This window comes from Peromyscus leucopus, chromosome 17 (assembly GCF_004664715.2).
Source record: "Peromyscus leucopus breed LL Stock chromosome 17, UCI_PerLeu_2.1, whole genome shotgun sequence".
Lineage (NCBI taxonomy): Eukaryota > Metazoa > Chordata > Mammalia > Rodentia > Cricetidae > Peromyscus > Peromyscus leucopus.
The window spans coordinates 9,604,178-9,626,550 of NC_051077.1; the positions used below are offsets into that span (position 1 = coordinate 9,604,178).

At 43.7% G+C, this 22,373-nt stretch overlaps 1 protein-coding gene across 5 annotated transcripts; it reads right to left on the minus strand.

Annotated features, from left to right (window-relative positions):
* Positions 1-3,818: 3,818 nt before the first annotated feature.
* Ckap2 (cytoskeleton associated protein 2) lies at positions 3,819-21,560 on the minus strand. 5 transcript variants are annotated; one of them, XM_037211625.1, is made up of 10 exons: positions 21,419-21,509; positions 17,716-17,872; positions 12,618-12,699; positions 10,837-10,909; positions 9,935-10,749; positions 8,738-8,942; positions 7,321-7,491; positions 6,182-6,251; positions 5,316-5,565; positions 3,819-4,337 (listed from the first exon to the last, which is right to left on the minus strand). In XM_037211625.1, exons 3-10 carry the CDS (start codon positions 12,650-12,652, stop codon positions 4,091-4,093), a joined length of 1,866 nt encoding a protein of 621 aa, XP_037067520.1. In that variant the 5' UTR covers positions 12,653-12,699; positions 17,716-17,872; positions 21,419-21,509; the 3' UTR covers positions 3,819-4,090. The 5 variants fall into 5 exon arrangements, with proteins under 5 accessions (XP_037067520.1, XP_028716778.1, XP_037067522.1 ...); XM_028860945.2 differs by lacking the exon at positions 17,716-17,872 and having other exon boundaries at positions 21,419-21,560; XM_037211627.1 differs by lacking the exons at positions 17,716-17,872; positions 21,419-21,509 and adding an exon at positions 21,203-21,249.
* Positions 21,561-22,373: the final 813 nt, after the last annotated feature.

Consider the following 22,373-nt stretch of genomic DNA (forward strand, 5'->3'; position numbering starts at 1 on the left):
AATAACCACTTTCCTCCCTAACTTTGATCATGGTGTTTCATCACAACAATTGTAACCTTAAGACAACCTTCTGGTATGGTCTTTTTCCTTTCCCTGAAATTTCCTAGGAATCTCACAGGAACCCTCATTTACAGTATATATAAAAAAAAAAGTCTTAACCCCTGTATGTGACTCATGGTTCTGCCTTATTAGATTACAAACCAACACACCTCTGGAGCCACCCTCTAATCTCATCTACCAAGAAGGCTGTCAAGAGTCCTCTGGGCCAGTGTCCCTTGAGAAAGATCATCCCAGATGAGCTTGCTGATGCCACCCCCTCCCACAGAGGAGCATAATAAGGCATGAGACTCTGGATTCTTGTATTGTGGAATATTAAGATGCATTACATGTTTATGCTGTGGAACATTTAATTATGCAAAGATGTGTTGCATTTTTATGTTGCATTTGTTTAACGCTGTGAAGCTGTGTTACAGTGCCTGTCTAAAACACCTGATTAGTCTAATAAAGAGCTGAATGGCCAATAGCGAGGCAGGAGAAAGGATAGGTAGAGCTGGCCGGTAGAGAAAATAGATAGGTGGAGAAATCTGGGAGGAGAGATCAAGGACTGAGAAAAGGAGGTGAGGTATGACAGGAACCAGCCACCCAACAACACAGCCAGCCATGGAGTAAGAAGTAAAAAAAGATATACAGAAATAGAAAAAGGTAAAAGCCCAGAGGCAAAAAGTAGATAGGATAATTTAAGAAAATCTGGCTGGGAACAAGGCAAGCTAAGGCTGGGCATTCAGTAACAAAGAATAACACTCTGTGATTTATTTAGGTCCTGGATGGTGGGCCCCCAAAAGTAAAAACAGCAGCATTCTTGTGCTGGAGTATTGAGCTGCTCCCTAACACCTGGCGACTCTGTACTTAGCCTAGGGAGGGGTTAAGAGTATATACAGGTCACAGAAGACTACAGAGCAGGGGCTCCATCTACATGGCTATGGGGAAGTCTTCAACTCAGCTGGGTAAGTCTTTCCAGAGCTGACTCATTGGAGGCGGAGTGCCCACACATAGTAACCCCTATGTTGTGTAAGGAAGTCCAATAAACTCATTGGTTTCCCAGAGTGAACTTTGGACAGATGGCTCAGCAGTTAAGAGCACTTGCTGCTTTTGCAGAGGACCTGGGTTCGGTTCCCAGTACCCACAGGATGGCTACAACCATGGGTAACTCCAGTTCCTGAGATTCTGACACCCTCTTCTGAGCTCTGTGGGCACCAGGCACACAGGTGACATGTATACCTATGTGCAAGCAGAACACAACACATAAGGTTAAATAAATCTATGCAGGTAAGCAAACCAGGAAGGCACCCAGACGAGGGTGCTGACGTAGTGATGACTGGACTAGCACATCTTGGTGTCTAGGTTAGAAATCCCTGTGAAGGAAATGAAGTTGGCATCTCTACCATCTGAATGTAGCTGTGTGGCTACCAACTTTTTCGTTTCCATTTGGACACAATGCCTATTTTAGCTTTGTATTGAACTGACCTGGAACTTGTGATTCTACCACCCCAGTCTCCAAAATAACTAAGACTACAGGCGGATCTCACCATTCCATCTTATTTCTGTGGTGCTTGGGGGATGGAACCCAGGGCCGCATGAATGGTAGGCAAGCAGTGCACCACACCCTAGTCCTTAAACACTGTCATTTTATTTCAACTGTGAAAGGTTCTTACTCAGTACACAGGAGCATTCTTGTGCTGGAGTATTGAGCTGCTCTTACTACAGTAAGAGTTGTAGTTCTTACTACAGCCCAGGGTGGTCTTGAACTTGTAGTAATCCACTTGCCTGGGCCTCTGAAGTACCTGAAACACTTATAATTCTTTAAAAAAATTATTTACTAATTTATGTGTGTTTGTACCACAGCATGTATATGGAGATCAGGGGACAGTCTGCAGGAACTGGTTCTCCCCTCCCACCATGTGAGGTTGTCAAAATTGGCAAGCACATTTATCCATGAAGCCATCTTGCTGGCCCAGGGAGGGTTTTAAAGTGACTGGTATGAATACACAGAAGGCTTCAAAGACAGCAACATACAATGTGTCAAACAATTTCTAATAATTCTTACAGTGATGACATGCTACAATATTTTAGATATACTATGTTAAGTATGTTATACAAATTACTTCTTACTCTTCAAAATCATAGCCACTAGAATATTCTTTTATTACTCACATAGTTGTATTGTTTCTATTGTTTCTAATGCTGCTCTGGAAGGTCACAATGGGGAGAGCACCTGAAGAACTGTCAATGAAACCAAGAATGAGTACGGACAGTCTATGAGAGAGTCAGGAGAAATGATGACCTACAAGTCCATTACTGGAATAAGAGGCACTTTATCAGGCAAGTCATAAACAGCATTAAGAAGAGAGGAGAGGGATCCAGCTCAGGGTTCCTCAGCTTCAGCACTGTTGACATTTGGGACTCTAATTCTTGACTGAGGCTGTGGTCAGTATCTCTGGCCTCTGTCCACAAGATGACAGCAGTATTCACAACCCCGTTTCCCCATCATTCTGTTTTTTGAAATAATAGTTTCATTATGAAGACCAGACTGGCCTGGAAACCACAGATCTGCCACCTCTGCAGGGAATTAAATGTGTGAACCACTACCTTGACAACCAAAAATGTCTTGATTTTGAAAATGCCTGAAGGGAAGGGCAGACCCAGATTCAATTCCCAGCTCCTGCATGGCAGCTCACAACCATCTGTTACTCCACTCCCAGGGGTTCCCACACCTTCTTCTGGCTTCTGCAGATACTGTACTCCTGGGGTGCATAGATGTACATGCAAGCAAAACACTCATGCACATAAAAATAAATCTCAAAAAAATTAAACCAATGCCCTGGGAAAGGTGGGAGGGGTACAGACTGCCTGTGGCGGAGAACCAAGTCTGGCTGTACAGATTAAACATCAGAGGATGAGAACCGGGGCTGAGCACATGGCTCATCCATACAGTACATGCTTAGCGTGCATGAAGCTTTCAGTCCCCAGGCATCACCAATTTTTGAATCTGAATTATCCCTAGTAAGCTTGTTTAGAATGCCTGGTTTCCAGCCTGGGGCACTGTTCTGAAGGCTGGTAAGTAGGTAACTAGGGAGCCTGTGGAGGTTACACCTGCCCTAGGTTTACCCAACACTGTGTAAGCAGTACTGTCTATCCTCTGCAGCAGACAGGCCCATTCCCCTACCATGCCTTCCTCAGCATGCTGGAATGTATTCTGAAAGAGTCAAAATAAACTCTCCTTTGTTTCTGTCAGGTATTTTTGTTTTATTTTATTTATTTGTTTATTTGTTTATTTATTTATTTATTTATTTATTTATTTATTTATTTATTTATTTATTATGCATACAGTGTTCTGCCTGTATCCCTGCAGGCCGGAGGGCACCAGGTTTCATTACAGATGGTTGTAAACCATCATGTGGCTGCTGGGAATTGAACTCAGGACCTCTGGAAGAACAGCCAGTGTTCTTAACCTCTGAGCCATCTCTCCAGCCCCTCTGTCAGGTATTTTATAACAAAAAAAGTAAGAAATGTAAATACAAATTTAGCAATGTATTTTGAAGGCAAAGTTTAAATCCAGCTACTGTGGCCAAAGTATTTGTTCTTGCAGTGCTAAGACTGGATCCCTGCAGGGCCTTGCCATGTTAGGAGAGTGCTCTATGGGGACCACATCCCCACATAACCTAGTTGTTGAAATAAGCGCCATATTGCAGCAGATTGTAGCCCATATTAGGGTCTAAGGTCAGTTCCATCATTAACTAAGTCAATCAATAAATGAAAGGTCACCGGAACACTATACAGATATTTATTATAAACACATTAGGTACAAAGTCACTGTAAAAATATAAATTTATATAGACTACACTTTATGACTATGCAGCATTAGTGTAAGGAATTAGTAAAGTGAGGAAGCTAAAATTAGATCTTAAAAACAATAAAGCAGCTAAAGAAGTTCACCGTACTGTACTTCGGCACGTGGGCAGCTCCAGACCTATTAGAGCTGTACGTAACAAACCACCACAGGAGTAAGACAACAGCTCCTTGCTCAGGAGCACTATTTCTCTCCCACTAGGTCGGTCTCAGAGAACATGGGGCACAGGGCTGCATTAGGACGGCAAACAAAAGCATCCTCTCCCAACTCAGACAGCTGTTCCAGGGAAGACACAGAAGGGTCGTGGTCTTTTAACATGTCCGGCAGCTGTAAAGACTTGTCTTGAATGCGTCGGGAACGCCTCACTGGTGTGAGAAACTTCAGCTCTTTAAATGTGGAATTTTTACCATGTTGTATCTTCTTTTTCATACTGAAAAACACAAAAATATTTCACAAATTCAAAAACATGTTCAAGTGTTTATCTTATACTTTGTTTCTCATAGTGCACTTCTTTCTATGTGACAACCATGGGACAGACTGTCTTATAGAGAGGGAGAGGTAACACAAGTTCCTAGAAGTGAGCAATTTGCATTATGCGGGCACTCGAGTAGATGTAAAAGCCTGATTTCTCACTTCCAAGCACTACAGCTATTAAAACACTGATAAATGTAAACCAAAAATGTCTTCATTTTGAAAATGCTTGGAGAGAAGGACCCAGGTTCAAATCCTAGCCTCACACGACAGGTAGCTTACAGCTATCTAAAGTTATTCCAGTCCCAGGGGAATCCAACACCCTCTTCTGGCTTCTGTGGGTATTACACTCACGTGGTGCAAAGATTCACATAACAGGCCAAACACCCACATACCAAAAAAATAAATCTTTAAAAAAATGCCTGGGGGGCTGGGCAGCGGTGGTGCTTGCCTTTAAACCCAGCACTCGGAAGGCAGAGCCAGGCAGATCTCTGTGAGTTCGAGGCCAGCCTAGTCTACAGAGCGAGATCCAGACAGACACCAAAACTACACAGAGAAACCCTGTCTTAAAAAAAAAAAAAAAAAAAAAAAAGCCTGGGGAAAGGTGAGGGTGGTACAGACTGCCTGTGGTGGAAACCAAGTCTAGCTTTTGCAAGTGGCACCGTGTAGGAAAAAACAGCCAATACAGTAATTGAAAGGTGAAATGTCCCGACGACCTTATACTTGGAAATTTTTTTCCTGGTTTTGTTTGAAACAGGGTAGTCGAGGCTAGACTTCAGTCCACAGCAGCCTGCCTGCCTCGGTCTCCCCAGTGTTGCAACTACAGACATGAGCCATCATGATCAGGCTCTGGATCTGACCCTTAGCATTAACATTTTTTTAAACAAAATTACCACTGAAGTGAGAATACAAATCCCATTCCATTTTAAACATTTACCTTTGTAAGCATGGTGTAGAAGATACATTATACCTAATTAGGCAACCTGCTTCCGATTTTGAATCAGGGGTTATAAAATCGTCGATTTGATCTTTTGTTTTGCTGTCTTGGTTGTCTTCACAACCTTCAACGTTTCTTTGACACTCAATCTCCTCTCCTGGATTTCCTGGTTCTAGACTGACACTTGTTTCTTCAATTTTGACTTCCTGGGTATGTCCCTTGGTTGCATGAGCCTCCTCACTGTTTTCTCCTATAGAAAAATTTGAAGATGTAAACTTAAAATTTCAAAATGACAGAACCAAACTGCATCTCCCAATCATTACTTTTTCTATGTACAGACTGCTGCCAAGGGTTTAACAAATACTTAATATCCTTTGTGCAGATACCAATTTAAGAAGGAAACCATCCCAGTTCTTAAGATTATGCACCATGAAAGACAGTTGAAGAACAACCATTAAATGAGAGAACATTTTAAGTGAAGTAAGATCAAAGGGTTGTTGGTACCTATAAAAAGGAATGTACTAGCTAGAATAATGTCTACTTGACACAGGCTAGAGTCATTTGGGAAGAGGGAATTTCAATTGAGAAAATACCCACCCAAGACTGCCCTGTGGGCAAGCCTGTGGAGCATAGTCTTATTAATGATTGGTGTGGTTGGGCCCATCCCAAAGAATGTACTTGACAAGACCAAAGATCTTCTTAAAAAAAAAACACATCGCCAGCCCTAAAGACATCCACTCAATTTTAGAAGCAGGTCAATGGAAGTACATGGAGAAGACCTGACTTTTAAAACGTTAAATAAAATAAAAGGAAAACCAAACCAGTAGATTTTAGCAAAATTACAACTCACCTGAAGGAAAACTTACCCAAATTAACTTTTTCTTGACTCTTCATTGTTAGAATATCTATGACTGTTTGTCGCATCTCTTCAATGGGCTTAAATTTAAAAAATGTTTTTTAACAAAGGAGTTTACATGGTCAAAAATAAGGTTATTTCAATAGAAAATATTAGACACAGTGAAAATTTTTCCAATCTTAAATATTTGTTAAGACTGAAAATGGTTATTTTTTTTTCAACTTAATAGAATAAGAAACGTGAACTTAAAGGACAGAATTTTATCATTAAAAGAAAAAAAAATCCTCTAATTTTTAGGCCTTTATAACTAGTAATGGTTGCTTGATAGGGACAAAATTAATGAGCAGATGGAAAGTTATCCTCTGTTCCATAGCTGATTATACAGTCTAAAAGCTCTTTTTAACAAACATATTAAGTCCTATGTCTATTTTGTCTCACACTATTAAATCCATCCCTGAATATCTTAAGGTTGGTCAACCTACCATATTTCACATGTTCAAATTTCATTATCTGATAGATATTAAAAGCACTTACTGTGTTCCTTAGAGCCACCATGCTTAGTGATACAGATTAGTTATAAAATGGAAGCCCTGGCTCACAGTCCTAGTTTCAGAATTCAGTCCTAGAATAATCAGTTCTGTTTTCAATTTCTTGACCAGTTTTGGCTCTTGTTTCCCAATGCCTGCTTCAGTGTCAGCTCTTTCTCTACAATTTCTATCTCCAGCCTTGACTCACTTTTCAAATCACTACGCCAGCAGCATAATATTATGTAATGTCCCTTCTGGTCCATCATAGGAATCACATAGGTTATTTTGTGCTAAAATATTCTGTCTCATTACATTTATATTTCAGCATATATCTATTTTCTGAAGTCTTATAACCCCTAGTACACAAATGAAAAGTTTTAGAAGGTTGAAAAGCATGCATAATGCAATCCTTGTAGCCTTCACTGTTTCTTCTGCTCATACTGAATCCTGTGCCTCCATGCTCTACTACTACTGACCTAGATTTCCAGGTCCTTTTGTGGTCTTTAAATACTCATTACTACTATTATAAAATCAATCTTATCAAGTTACACTGTGATGTGCTCCAAAATAACTCTGAATTGTTTACACTGTAAAACTGAAGATCCGTAAATTTTGATCTTACCTGAGCCCCTGCCAGAATGGCCTTCTCATAGATTGAGATAATATTTTCAATAGGACTTGTGATTGGTTCAATACGTACAAGACATATCCAATATTTAACAAGTTTTTTAGCATCTGGAATATTATGAATCAGGTCATTCAATGTGCCTAAAATTTCTTCTTTTGGGCATCCCTGAAATACCAAGAGATAAAATGTGTGAGCTACAAATTATGAATTATGAACAACTAATAAATCTGACTATAGTCAAGAACAGTGAGCAATATATATATAAAAAGTTTCTAGTGGGAGCTGGATATACAGCCTAGCAGTCAAGAGCATGTGATGCTCCATCAGAGAACCTGAGTTGGTTCCTGGAGCCCACGTTGGGCAGCTCACAATTGACTATAAACTCCAGATTCAGGGACCCAACACTTTCTAGCCTCCACTGGCATCTGCATACATGTGATACACATAAATGAGAGGGCTGGGGAGCCAGACCAGAGCCAGGACAGGTTTCTAATAAGAGCCCTGCCGGGACCAGGCCTCAGTTTCAGTTTACTGGATGGAACTGGCTGGAGCTGAGCAAGCAGTTCTCGGGAAGACCACAGCTCAGGGGCAACCAATCAGCAGGCACCCCATAGCCTTCTGGGGGCTCAGCAGGCACCCTGAAGCCCCTTCTGCTGGCTCAGCAGATTCCCCCCCAACCCCCACTCCCCAGCCTTCTGCTAGCTAAAGGTAGTTTGTCCTACCCTCCGGTCAAGAAGCCCCTAACCAATACAGCCTCTAACCAATCAGCTCCCAGACTAATCTTTCCTTTACCAATCAGCACCAAATTAATCCCTCCTCCGTGGAACTCCCCTAACTGCTTAAAAAGAGCTTGAGACCTCCCTTCTGGGTCGCTAATTGTTTGCCACCCCAACATGCTGGAAATAAATGCTCTTGCTAATTGCATTATGTGACTGTTGTCTTTCTTGGGGGCTTCTCTCAGACCCTAACAATAAACTCATTTAAGTACATAAATAAAATCTTTTAAAAAAAACATTTCTAGGCCGGCGCGGTAGTGGCGCACGCCTTTAATCCCAGCACTCGGGAGGCAGAGCCAGGCGGATCTCTATGAGTTCGAGGCCAGCCTGGGCTACCAAGTGAGTTTCAAGCTACACAGAGAAACTCTGTCTCGAAAAAAAAAACAAAATAAATAAAAAATAAAAAACATTTCTAAATTATAAGATGTACAAAAATGAAGGCTCTACCTTGAAGGCTGGAGAGATGGCTCTGCCAGGGGATCTGGGTTCAGTTCCCAGTATCCACATGGCCCACAACCATCTGTAAATCGGGTTCCAGGGATCTGATACCCTCTTCTATCTTCTGCAGGCACCAGGCACACACATGGACATGCATACAGGCAAAACAGCCATACGTATTTCAAAGAGGACTCTACCTTATTGATCAGGTTCAGGCATTCAGAAATGGTCTTGTTTACTTTTTCGGTAAACAGTCTCTGTTCATCTTCTTCTGCCATGGTAGTCCAAAAGGACTCGACTGGGTTTTCACTTGGCCCTTTGGGCTCAGACTGATTAGCTACTAAATTAGGAGGCCTTTTCAGCCCCTTCCCTTTGCCAGTTCTCCACTCAGCCATTCGAGCTCTACAAGCAGAAGCAGGACATGAACGTTACTTTGATTTTGATGATGGCATCCTGCTAGAAGGTAGGTGAATATATTTCAAGTCATCTGGGGCTGGAGAGATGGCGCAACAGCACCAGCTGCTCTTCCGGAGAACCCTGGTATGAATGATTCCCAGCATCGTCATGTGGTTCACAACCATGTGTAACTCCAGTTCCAGGGGGCCTGACACCTTCTTCTGGCCTTTGTGGGCACCAGGAACACACATGGTGCATAGACATCCATGTATGCCAAACACCCATACACAAATCAAGAAAACTAAGTTCTAAACTGGTGGAACATACAATGTATTATTTGTTTGCAGAGGTGAACTCTTGAACATAACAAGACCAAATATGTTCAAAGGATCCAAGAGCTGGGATCCAAATGGGAGCTGGGGAGATGGCTGAGAAGTTAAGGGTGCTTACTGCTCTCGCAGAGGACCCAGGTTTGGTTCCTGACACCAACATCAGGAGGCTCACAACCACCTGTAACTCCAGTTCCAGAGGAGCCAATGCCCTCTCACACACATCCCTGGGAGGCCTGCTTTTTTCTGAAGGGAAAGGGAGGAAAAGTAGATCTGGGGGAGAGTGGAGGTGGGAGGAGGAACTGGGAAGAGGGGAGGAAGGGGAAACTGCTGTTGGGATGTAATGTTTGAGAAAAGAATAAAAATAATAAAATAAATAAATTCTAAAAAAAAAAAAAAAAAAAAAGCACCAAAGGATGCATTTTCAAATGGCTATGTTATAAATATTTCTCACTTGTTATTATTAGCGTTCAGCTGAGATCAAAAGCAACCAGCAAACTACACTTAAAACATATAACTTTTTAGACTTGTTACTCCATACATAAATCTGACTGCGTGGCAGAAAATAATCGATTAAAGAAATTCTAATACATTCAAGGAAATTACAAGCCAAATTCACAAATGGTATTCTACTAAAAATTAAGAAGACAGTGAATTCTGTCTACTTACTTTCTCTCTTCTGTGGTTTCTCTGGGCAGAACTGATCTATGAGCAGTTGCTCCTGCTACTGTGTATCTGCGCTGGTCGGCATTTTTTGACTTTTCTATCAGTCTGGTATTAGACAAATTAGTCCTGGCTACACCTTCAGATGTCACGCTTCTTGACGGTGCCTTATCTCTTTTCCTGTCCTGAGGACGGGTATCAACAACAGATGCAACCGCTTCTGATCGTAGTGATTCTTTTTTAAAAGGCCCCTTTCTGACAGTCACGTTGGCGAGGGTCCTGCCGAGACCCTGTTTCACAGCGCCCTGGGTATCACCGTGGAGGCTTCTAATGGGTGGTCGCACAAGCGTGTTCTTGGATGTAGTGCTCACAGACTTAGCGTTGACACACTTGGTGGCAGCAGTCACGTTTGAGGCTCTTACACTGATGGCATTTGCAGACACAGACTGAGTCTTTGCGGTTTTGGACACAGTAGCAGGAAGTTTCTTGCTTGTTGCCAGATTGTCACCTTTGACATTTGGAAGCTTTCTAAATGAATTAATCTTGGACTGAACTACCTGGCCATGATAATAGCCTAGCGCTCGTTTTTTGGGCACGTTAGCATCCTGTCTGGGCTTTTCTGGTGTTGCTTGCATCTTTTTATTGTCTTTAAGGTGACTTGCCTGGTCTGACGTCATTGTCTGTCCTTGGAAATCACCTCGAGTTGATAATAACTGCACAGCTTGAATGTTATCCTTCAGGTTGTGTCTTTCTGAACTGGTTACGTCACCAGCTTTTAATGGAATGCAGTTTCTTGTGTTTCCAATATTTTCTTTATCGGCCTACAAGAGTTAAGAGGACTCAGTATTTCAGAACTCATTTCTTCATAACAATGTAGGAAAGGTCTGAGTGCTAGACACATATCTTACCATTTCTGTTTTGAGTTTCAGAACTCTCTTCCCTTCTTGGACCTGATCTTCAGACGTCTTCACTTTCTGATCTCTATTAGTTTAAAAAAGATAATAATTAGTTCTGTATGAAGGAGATTTACTTTTAGGGAAGGGAGCTTGTGTGTACAAACCAAGCAAATGCTCTACCACTGAGCTATAGTCAAGGTCCCATATTTTAAATTTTAAATTTAGGCAAGTGAATTAAGATTTGTGTAGTTAATGGAGTAGACAAGATGCATTTAAAGCCTTAGCCCAACTTTTTTTAAGCCATAGACTAGTATAGTATCTGACTATCCCTTGGCAAATGATACCAAGTGCATGTAAAATCAAGATAGGAAATAAAATATTTATTGTCAATTAGATATTCCAGTAATTCTAAAACAGATTCACAAGTTCAGAAAGTATGGCAAAATGTGGGAACCGTGTTATTTGATAAAACTGACAAAATCTGGTATTTTAGAGCTAATGAAACTTTAATTCCTAACAACTGCAGAGCAAGATTATCACCCTCCAACTCTGCTTTTCTATTGGATGAAGTCCACCTAGGCAGAGGGCCACCTGCTGTCCTCAAAGTCACAGATTCAAATATTAGTCACACCAAAAAGATTCTCTTCTTCTATTTTGTTTGTTTTTGTTTTTCAAGACCGGGTTTCTGTGTAGCCCTGGTTGTCCTGGAACTCGCTCTGTAGACCAGGCTGGTCCCCTACTCACAGACAGCCCTCTGCCTCAGAGTGCTGGGATTAAAGGCATGTGCCACTATGCCTGTCCTTAAAAGATTCTTTTACTGCAACATCTAGGCTACTTACTGTCTGACCAAACAACTGGATATTGTAGCCCAAGACACATGAAATCATCCATCACAGCTGCAGTGGTACCAATCTATGATCCGTACTTGAGGGCAGAAGGAATTCAAGTTTGAGGCCAGGGTGTTTAGAATGCAGACTTCCAAAAAATAAAAAATAAAAACCAAACACTGGCTTTTACAGCACAGCTCCTAAGTCAGTATCTCAGTACATACACATACACTTTGCTTTAAAACTGTTTTCTCTTGGACCAGTGAGATGGTTCAGCAGATGCAGCTGCTTGTCACCAAGCCTGACTACCTCAGTTTCATTCACAGAGCACACGTGCCTGAAGGTCAGTTACTGTGGCCTGCATATGTGTACCATATCTTGTATGTACCTGCACAAGTGGGTAAGCAACTGAATATACACAGAGAATACATTTTTTAAAAAACTGTAATGGTTGCCCTTGAAGAGTTTGAACATATATAGAAAATGACTATCTAGTGCATCATCCACGTAAAGGAGCCACAGGTACAAATTGTGATGTGCAGAAAGTGCTAATACACGCCAGATTTTTTGAAGACTTGATACCAAAAGAGAAGGTCAAATGCCATCATAGTGCTTTTTCTTTTGTGGTGCTTTTGGTGGCAAGCATTCTACTACTAAAATACATATCCAGGGGTTGGGGACTTAGCTCAGTGGTAGAGCACTTGGTGCAAGGCCTTGGGTTCGGTCCTCAGCTCTGGGGTAGGGGGAATACATGTCCAAGCCTCTTAATGCTTTTAAAGATCACATGCTGAAGTAGTAATATCCGGAATCATAACTGTATATATTATTGTGTTATTAACATTTATTTCGTTTTTTAAAGTTAAATATGGTTAGTAGGAAAGTAAAAGTTACAAATGAGGCACATGTTAGGTTCTCACTGGACAACTCTAATGGAATTCTGCACAACTGAATTAAACTTGACCTCACCTGGATATCTGATTTCCTTGTTTGTATGAAAACATTGTTTTTCGTGTTAACAGATATTCCTTGAGTTTTTCTTTTCTTTGTTCTAAAGAGGAAGGAGTAACAAAGTCAACTTTAGTTAAAACATCAAATGTGGCTGAGTAACAGTTATTTCACTTGGAAAATTACTGCACTGATGTAGAAGTAATTCAAATGACTAGAACTGGTGTTCTAAAGAATTTGCTAACGGATTTGCTTAGGAGACATCAAGTCACACGAAGTAGGTCTAGTTAAACCAGCACTGCCCCCACAAACACCCCACAGGGAAGTGAGGCTAGCCAGGCAGGTTAGAGGTGAGACTGAAGATGCTAGGATGTAAATGCTTATTCTCCAGACTTGACCAGCCTTTCGGCTATAGTCACACAGGAAGGACATCTCCCCTAACAGCTGCTCAAGGTGGGCAGAGTCGAGTCACAACCACCAAGTCCTGGTCTGCTATAAAAGTCCTCTGTGCTCTTATCAGTAAATCATAATTCTGCCAGGTAGGTAGGCAACATGACCCTAGGCAACAGCTATTGGAAAAGAACAACACTGATGTACTTAAGAAATAATTCTGTCAATTATCTTTGCTGTATCAATGTCCCGTATGCTCAAAGTGGCCAGACAGGAAGTCTCCTGTCTCTGTTTAAACTGTTCCAAGTATTACCTGGAGTCAAGACCTGGAGCTTAATAATGACAGCACATGTAGTCTAGCGCTGTGACCTAGAGCCACACACTGAACCTTATGACAGCACATGTAAAATGTACAAGCCTAAAGTGTGTGTGTGTGTGTGTGTGTGTGTGTGTGTGTGTGTGTGTATGCCAATGGTTCTCAACCTGTGGGTCACAACCTCTTTGGGGAGTCCAATGACCCTTTCTCAGGGGTCACCTAAGGTCATCGGAAAACACAGATATTTATATTATGATTAATAACAGTAGGCCGGCCGCAGTGGTGCACGCCTTTTAATCCCAGCACTCGGGAGGCAGAGCCAGGCAGATCTCTGTGAGTTTGAGGCTAGCCTGGTCTACAGAGTGAGATCCAGGACAGGCACCAAAACTACACAGAGAAACCCTTTCTCAAAAAACAAAACAACAACAACAATAAATAACAGTAGCAAAATTACAGCTATGAAGTAGCAACAAAAATAATTTTATGGTTTGGGGTCACCACAACATGAATAACTGTATTAAAGGGTTGCAGCATTAGGAAGGTTGACACCACTGATGTAAGCTATTGAAATCTTCTCTTCAAGGCCAGCTCTTCTTTGGGTGTTAGCCAAAACCTAGTTAAGCACTATTAAAGGGCCTTTCCTTCATTACTCTCTAAGTGTGTGGAGTGACTCCTCACAGGGAAGACATGCAAATAACATGCAACAAATAGAGAGGTCCTCAGTGAGATGTCTTTCTCCAGCGGCCACTCGTGTTGCTGGAAAGGCTGCTCAAATGGCCGGGGGAGTCCTGCAGGAAGAGTGCTCCCTGGCCACTTCCAGCTCTTCCTCTGCAGGGCACTCCAGACTCTCCAGTCAGAGATTAGGAAAATTCACCAGCAAACCTTCAGGACAAGGAAAGATGTCAAGACTGGCCCCACCCTGTGGGCTAGAAGAGGGCTCAGATGGCGCCTAAGGAAGCTTCCTAGTAAAGCCAACAGTCAGAACTTTCTGCACGGGTGCATGAACCGGCTTTTCAGAGCCCATTCCCTATGGAGGGATACCTTGCTCAGCCTTGATCCTGCCTCAATTTGATATGCCAGACTTTGCTGACTCCCCAAAGAGTGGATTGGGGGAGGGAGGGTGTGGTTGATATGTAAACACACACACACACACACACACACACACAAGTCCAATGAAGACTTGGAGCTCCTTCCCTACGAAGAAAGGAATTTTGAATCCTGCTCAGAACAAGGAAATGGCTCTGGTACCTCTAAACGGAGAAGAACACTTCTCTGGCAGGGCACGAGGGGGCTGTACCTCCTTCACTGAGCCCTGCCTGGGCTAACGTGGCTGCTGGAGCCTCCGGGCAGTAACTATAGTTGCAGCAGGAGACCCCTCCCCTTCCTTAACCCTAGCCACAACCCCAGGCAGCCTCGCCAGCCAGGGAGACCAGGGGCCCCGCCTCAGAGCGGCCCCAGGGTGCACAGCTGGTTTTTCTGGGAAGAGAGCCCCTTAGCTGTGCGTCACTGGAGGGAGCCTGGAGGCATGCTGTGCCGAGTCCAATTGCTGGCTCTTTCCACTGAGTCTGTCCGTCCTTGGGACTCCTTTGCCTTACGTGTGTGGAAGACGTCACTGTGTGCGTGAGAACAGCTAAGAGGCAAACTTTTTCCAATTTCTACTTCCAATAGATACATTTCCAATATAGCTCAGGGTATGAAGATGCCTATAATAAAAACAGCTAGTAGGAAACATACATGGGGAGGCTGAAGGAGACCCGCTGTCTTAAATCTCAGTAGTAACTCCAGCAGCATAGATTTAACAGGGCTCCCTCAGCTAAATTGTGTTAGATGATGTAAACATGAATTTAAAGCTCCACATGCTAATGAGTCAGGTTCTCCCAGCATCCCTCAGTCCCTACCTGATATAGGGCATGGCTGGCTACCCCACCCTCTACCCTGCACTCTCCAGCCCAGGGGCTGGGCTGCCCTTCCCCCAGAGGCTCTTCCCCGTATAATCCAGACATTGTGGTTACCCTTACTCTCCGGTACCTTTGGCCTCCGGCTGCTGCACCTGGTTCCCCTCTCTCCTTTCTCCCTTCCCCTCCCCCTCTCCCCTACACCCAACTCTGCCTGTTCATGTCCACTCTGCACTCTCCCAGATACCCTTGCCTCTGGCTACGCTCTCCCACACACCTACAATAAACTTTCTCCTCCACCATACCTGGGAGTAGTCATGTCCTGTCCTTTCATTTCTTTTTTTCATTCAGTTTATCCAGAAACTGACAGGGCCTAATGGTGTAACAGTATGCTCACAGGTGGTATTAATTTATTGTATTACCCTCTGTGTGTAATTTGGATTCACCCTTCCTTCATTAAGGTGATGTCGCTTATGTTCTAGCTAAACAACTGCCATCTTCAGAACTCCAGCTGTGGCTGCTTAAAATAATCACAGCTGGACATGTCAGATGTTAATATTCCCTCAAGGGGAAGAGTCAAGGTCTATGTACCCTAACCTGAGTGAGGCTTTCCTCCTAGCCAGCTGTATGCAGTTAGGCGCTAATTTCATGAGGCCTCAAGGTTTCTGGAGATAGGGTATAAAGACTGTGAAAAACTATGGGGTGGAGAGGCACTACACCCCTTTTAGGGAAACTTCTTACAGCAAATGACAAATTTGTTAGGGTTATGTCTCATGGTATTTAATTTTGTGCTTGCTTGTTTTTGAGACAGGGCTTTTCTATGTAGCTCTGGCTGTCCTGGAACTCAGAGATCAACTTGCCTCCATCTCCCAAGTACTGGGATTGAAGGTGTGAGCCACCTTGCCCAGGTTGGTATTCACATTTTTTAAATTGTCCAGTCAAGGTGATTTATATGTAAAGCTTAAGACAGCTGGATGGTTCCAGGACTTAAAAAAAAAAAAAGGTTTGCTAAAGCTACAATTACAGATGTTTAGCTCTCTGAGTACTCAACCCAACTTGTTTGTTCTTGTTTATACAGAATGTTCTCTCATTTAAGGTTGCTATCTCTAAAGTTCTGGATGAGACTGAACTTTCTCAGGATCAGCGAGATGTCAAAAAAAAAGTTAAGATATAAATTTGAAGTTATATCTCTAATCTTTAGGTTCAATCTTTTAGATAAGATAAATTAGATAATAAAGACAGAAACAAAACCATAAAAACTTGAAGCCAAGTCACAGAGGTCTGAGCAGGTCAAACAGGACTTAATAGACTTAACAGTTAAAATGATCTAATGTTCCTATGCATATCGTGGTCTATCCATGTTGACAAGAGCTGACTTAAAGATGTATGTCTTGTCACTTGTGTCTTTGCTAACTTTAAGCTTTAACTAACTGGAGAAACTGAGTCATACAGAGCTGTGTATATTGTACATCTTTTATTCTTCTGTCTCCTGATGACAACCAATCTTCTTGTTCTCTGCTATAATTATACTCTTGTGGTAAAATGAGCTACTGAATATAAAAGGTCTATTAAACTGACAGACTATAATTGTACTTTTGTGATAAAGTGAGCTACTGAATATAAAAGCTCTGTTAAATTGACTTAAGATTTTTTTTTTAAACTACACTACCCAGGAGAAAGAGGCTTCCAGTTTCTCCATGGACTGTATTTATTGTATAAAGTGCATTTTGATACTAAAAGAGCTTCAATTAAAAAAAAAAAACTGTCATTTTTAAGGCTCAGAAATTTTAACAGGGATAAATTACCTTAGTACAAAATCCTCATGTTGCTAACTTATTGTAAACTGTTAAAACAAAGGTGGTTTTGAGGGGTTGGGGATTTAGCTCAGTGGTAGACAAGGCCCTGGGTTTGGTCCTCAGCTCTGGGAAAAAAAAAAAAAAAAAAAAAAAAAAGACACACACACACACACACACACACACACACACACACACACACACACAAACCCACAAAGGTGATTTTGGGCATAAGATTTAGTGACCAGTCACTTATAATTGGATAAATGGCTGAGTGGGTGGCGAACACCTTTAGTCCCAGCACTGGGGAGGCAGAGACAGGTGGAGCTCTGTGGGTTCCAGGCCAGCTTGGTCTGCATAGTTAGTACATTCCAGGATAGCCAGGGCTATAGAGAGAGACCTTGTCTCAAACTAAAAAAAAAAAAAATTTAAAGTGATTAAATGTCCTTTATGTGCCCAGAATTGTGTTTGTAGCCACGTAAGTACAAGTGTAATTCATTTACAGAGACAATGAGAGAGACCAATTTATACTTTGAAGTACAGAGTCTTCTGCATATGTTGTCAAGGGTAAACCCTAAAGCAGGTAACTCAAAACAAGTTTAAAGGCAAACTTAAGGTTTGTTAAATAAAAAATACTTTTCAAAATCAGACACATTAAAAAGGATCAACTAAGTACAGAGAATTAAATGCTCAAGTAAAATGGGTCAAATTTACAATACACTTACATGGTGGGCTCGAGTGATACTTTTCCTGGGTAGGACAGATACCAGAGGAAGTTGCATGCTAGTCTCATTGCAGAATAAGGATGCATGGGGAAGTAAGACTTGCCAGAGTCTGCTGTTCCTGTCTCCACGGTGCAGAGCAGACCAGAAAATGCCCTAGCTATAGGAAAGATGAATTAGTCCTCAGTCTCCCTTGACAGGCAGAGGAGTCTCACCCAATGGAGGATCTTAGAGTCTGCACCCACACCCTATATGTCTCAAGCAACAAAAGCAAATAGCAAAGACTCTTCACTGTCTCCTGAACTGAGGGTGCTACAAATGGGGGATCTTTTACCTGAGCCTGTCACCCAACTAGTATGAGACCTGCATGCTAGTTCAATTGGTCATGCCCTTTGGCCTGGCTTCAATATTCCTTCTCTCGGCAAAGCTGGTGATCCAGGTCTCAGGATCAATAAGAGACTGTGTAAGGACTCCCCAGGAAAGTCTTAGATAATATAAGACAGAGCCTCTGTCAGAAGGCCAATCAGCGCTGGGCAGTGGTGGCACAAGCCTTTAATCCCAGCACTCGGGAGGCGAAGGCAGGCGGATCTCTGTGAGTTCGAGGCCAGCCTGGTCTACAGAGTGAGTTCCAGGAAAGGTGCAAAGCTACACAGAGAAACCCTGTCTCGAAAACAAAAACAAAAACAAACAAACAACAACAAAAAAAAAGAAGGCCAATCAGCACAGCAGGCTGAAACGTGGGCACTCATTTAAACACTAAGTTACAGCAGCTATCCTACCTGAGGAGGATGAGGAGACCTGGACTGACAGTTCACCCACACCAGCCTCTCATAGAAAAGAGCTCTTCGGCCCTGTTCCCAGTGCAATCCTGAAAGCCACGGCACATGACAGACACATGGTAGAAGCTTGAGGAATCCAACAAGAGACATTTGCAGACGGGGATCACAAGGCTCTTCCTCCCTTTGGACTCATGGTAATACTGGCCATAATGCTTCCTACAGGGCTAGCCACCGTGGACTCCCATAGACTGGACACAAAGAATTTTACCAGCTCTGTTATATCTGGTAATAACAGGTTTGTAAAATCATCTGGTTTCTTTAATGAGTTATGCCTGGCTGTGCATCCAAATGACAGTTGGTCCTTGGAGAGGATATATTTTTCTGAAAATGAATAGAGCCTCACAACTCTATAAAAGGCCTAAATCTACTAGCTGCTGAGAAAGGGAGGTTCTATACCTGTTTGAATAAAGAGTGCTATCACTATGGTAACTAGTCAGCGACTAGTTAGAAACATGGTGAAGCAAGAGAGGAAAGGGTAGCCAACAGAAGGGAAGCCCTAGAGAGCCCCTGGTATTCTTGGAATGGCTACTGGAATTAAAAAGGCTTGGCTAATGTCTCTTACAGGGCCCTTCCTAATGCTGTGACCCTTTAAAACAGTTCCTCATGTCCTGGTGACCCCCAACCATAAAATTATTTCATTGCTACTTCATAACTACTGTTATGAATCATGATGTAAATATCTGATATGCGACCCACAGGTCGAGAACCACTGTATTAGGCCTTTGGACCCCGAACTCTGAACTCTGACTTGTTGGAACCAGTTTAGTGCCTCTCGTGTGGAGCTGTGGTAGAACCACCTCAGACACAGATGGTTCTGACCTCAAAGGTACTTTCTCAGGGGTTGAAAACAAGAGGACCCTGAGTGTTGAGTCCTCCACAACACAGCATTTTTTAAAACTGGAGCTTTACAGAAAAATTTGAATAGCTCCATCAGGGGGAATGATGACCCTGGCTGACAATTTATTCAGAAAAGAACAACACTGGTATACTTAAATAATTCTGGCAATTATCTTTGCTGTGTCAATCTCCCGTCTACCCAAGTGTTCAGACTTCTAGTTAGTCTGTCTCTGTTTAAACTGTCCAAAGTGTAACCTGGGGCTGGGACGCAACAGCATATGTAAAATGCACAAGCCTGCCAGGCAGTGGTGGCGCCTGCCTTTAATCCCAGCACTCAGGAGGCAGAGCCAGGCGGATCTCTGTGAGTTCGGAGGCCAGTCTGGGCTGCAGAGTGAGTTCCAGGAAAGGCTCCAAAGCTACACAGAGAAACCCTGTCTCAAACAAACCAAAAAGCACAAGCCTAATGTACACATAAGCTACTGAAATCTTCTATTCAAGGCTGGCTCCTCCGTGGGCATTAGCCAGAGCAGGACAAATGCTACCAAAGAGCACCTTAATTCATCACTGAGTGTGTGGACTGCCTCCCTGGGAAAATATATCATTTCTATATCAATATAGTAGGAAATTTCTCAACTTATAGAAATTATCCCATTAATCAGAAATTATCATAAAAGGGGCTGCCATCGGGTTACTGTTGCTGTGATGAAAACACCCTGACCAAAAGCAACTTGGAAGAAAGGGTTCCTTTTATTCACAATTCCACAGAACAGTTCATCATCAAAAGCAGTTAGGACAGGAATGTGCAGGCCATGGAGGAACATTGCTTACTGGCTTGCTCTGCCTGCTTTTCTGCAGTGCCCAAGACCAACAGCCCAGGGGAAGCACCGCCTACAATGGGCTGGGTCCTCCCCCCTCCCCCTCCCCCATCAATCACTTAAGAATCAATTCTGGAGGCAGCGGCAGGCGGATCTCTGTGAGTTCCAGGCCAGCCTGGTCTACAGCGAGAGACCCAGAAAGGCGCAAAGCTACACAGAGAAACCCTGTCTCAAAAAGAGGACTGGCTGTTCTTCCAGGACCCGGGTTCAATTCCCAGCATCCATGTGACAGCTCACACTTTCTATGACTCCTGTTCCAGGGGATCTGACACACTCACACAGACACACATGCTGGCAAATCATCAAAAATCTAATTAAAAAAAAAATGCCCTACAGACTTGCCCACAGCCTGATGTTACGGAAACATTTCTCAATTTAGGTTCTTTCCTCTCAGAGGGCTCTAGCTTGCGTCTAGCTCGCACAAATCTAGCCTGAATAGCCGGGAGTGGCAGCAGCGCATGCCTTTAATCCCAGCACTGGGGAGGCGGCGGCAGGTGGATCTCTGTGAGTTCAAGGCCAGCCTGGTCTACAAAGCGAGTTCCAGGACAGCCAGGGCATTTACACAGACAAACCCTGTCTCGAAAAACCAAAAATTTTTGCCGGAAAGATGCTCACAACTGCCCTGAATAAGAAACACATTCCCTGGAGTCCAGAGTCTGGAGTGAGGCAGGCTATTGCTCAACGAAAGAACTGGGGTCCATCCTCAGCAGTACCAGAAAAGACGGACGGACATCGCAGGCAGACAGACAGACAGATACCACGTTCCCTAGGGCACACCATTTGGACATACGGTTCCAGAAAGCCAGTCTCCAAGAAACAACGGTAGAGATGCGATACTAGTCTCCCAATTTGGGCCAACTTACAGAAGTTGGGTGAGAAAATGCTTTCCGTATTATCGCCGCAGACGACTCAACTCCGTCTAGCAAAACCAAGCCTCACCTGCGGAGCTCAGCCCGGGCGAACCCGCGCGCAGGCGCAGTCCGGGGTCCTTGCGGCCCCGCCCCCGCAGCCCCGAGCCCGGACCGGGGTGCGAAACCGCTGCCCTCCCCAGCTTCCACCCAGGCGCGGGGCCGCGCGCCCCCCCACGGCCAGCGGCCTAGGCTGTCAGGAGGCCGTGAGGCGGCCGAGCGGCCCAGGCCCCGCGCCGCCGCTCACCTCTGAAGGCCGGCTGGTCTCTCTTGGTCGGAGGCAGCTGCAGGTCCCGAGGCACCGGCAAGGTGTTCCTCGCAGCCCTGCCCGGACAGCGTTTCCTGGTCTCCTCTGCCATCGCTCAATGCGCGCGCCTCGGCGCCGGCGTGGATTGAATGGGCCAATGAGCGCGGGGGAGGGCGGGGCCTGGCCCCGAGGGGCGGGGCCGCCCCGGAGTCTGTAGCGTTGGCAGGCTGGCGTGAGGTTTCAAAAAATCGAAAGATGCTCTTTCCAGCTGGACCGACGGGCGACCGGGGGCGGGGCGGGCTCGCTGAAGCCTCGGGATGTAGCAGGACTCGGGTTGACAAGTCAGGACAAGTCTGCAGACACAGCCCCGAGCAAGGCGAAGGACAGCAGATGGCTGCTGGTGCGCTCACCACCGAGGGGAAGCTCAGAACTTCCCTGAGGAGTAGTACATAGTCACAAAGGCTCTTTTGAGCTGCCTAACGGAAGTGGGTTGTGATTACAATTCGCAAGCGAGATGAGCTCACATGTTAGATGTCCATGTTTGCACAGCTTGCATTTTATTTATTATTTATTTATTTTGGTTTTTTTGTTTTGTCTTGTTTTGTTTTGAGACAGGGTTTCTCTGTGTAGCTTTTGGAGCCTATCCTGGAACTTGCTCTGTAGACTAGGCTGGTTTCAAACTCAGAGAGATCCGCCTGCCTCTGCCTCCCAAGTGCTGGATTAAAGGCGTGTGCCACCACCGCCCAGCTCAAAATCTTAAATTGAGATCTACCTTTGTGCTGTTATTATTTTATTGAAAGGCTTGCAGTGTACCACAGGCTGACCTAGAACTCGCGATCTTCCTTGGCCTCCTGAGTGCTAAGACTACAAGTGTATACCCAGCCCTTTCCATGCATTTGTGAACTTAAGCAAGAATAGGAGACCAAAAAAAAAAAAAAAAAAAAAAAAGAGGGCA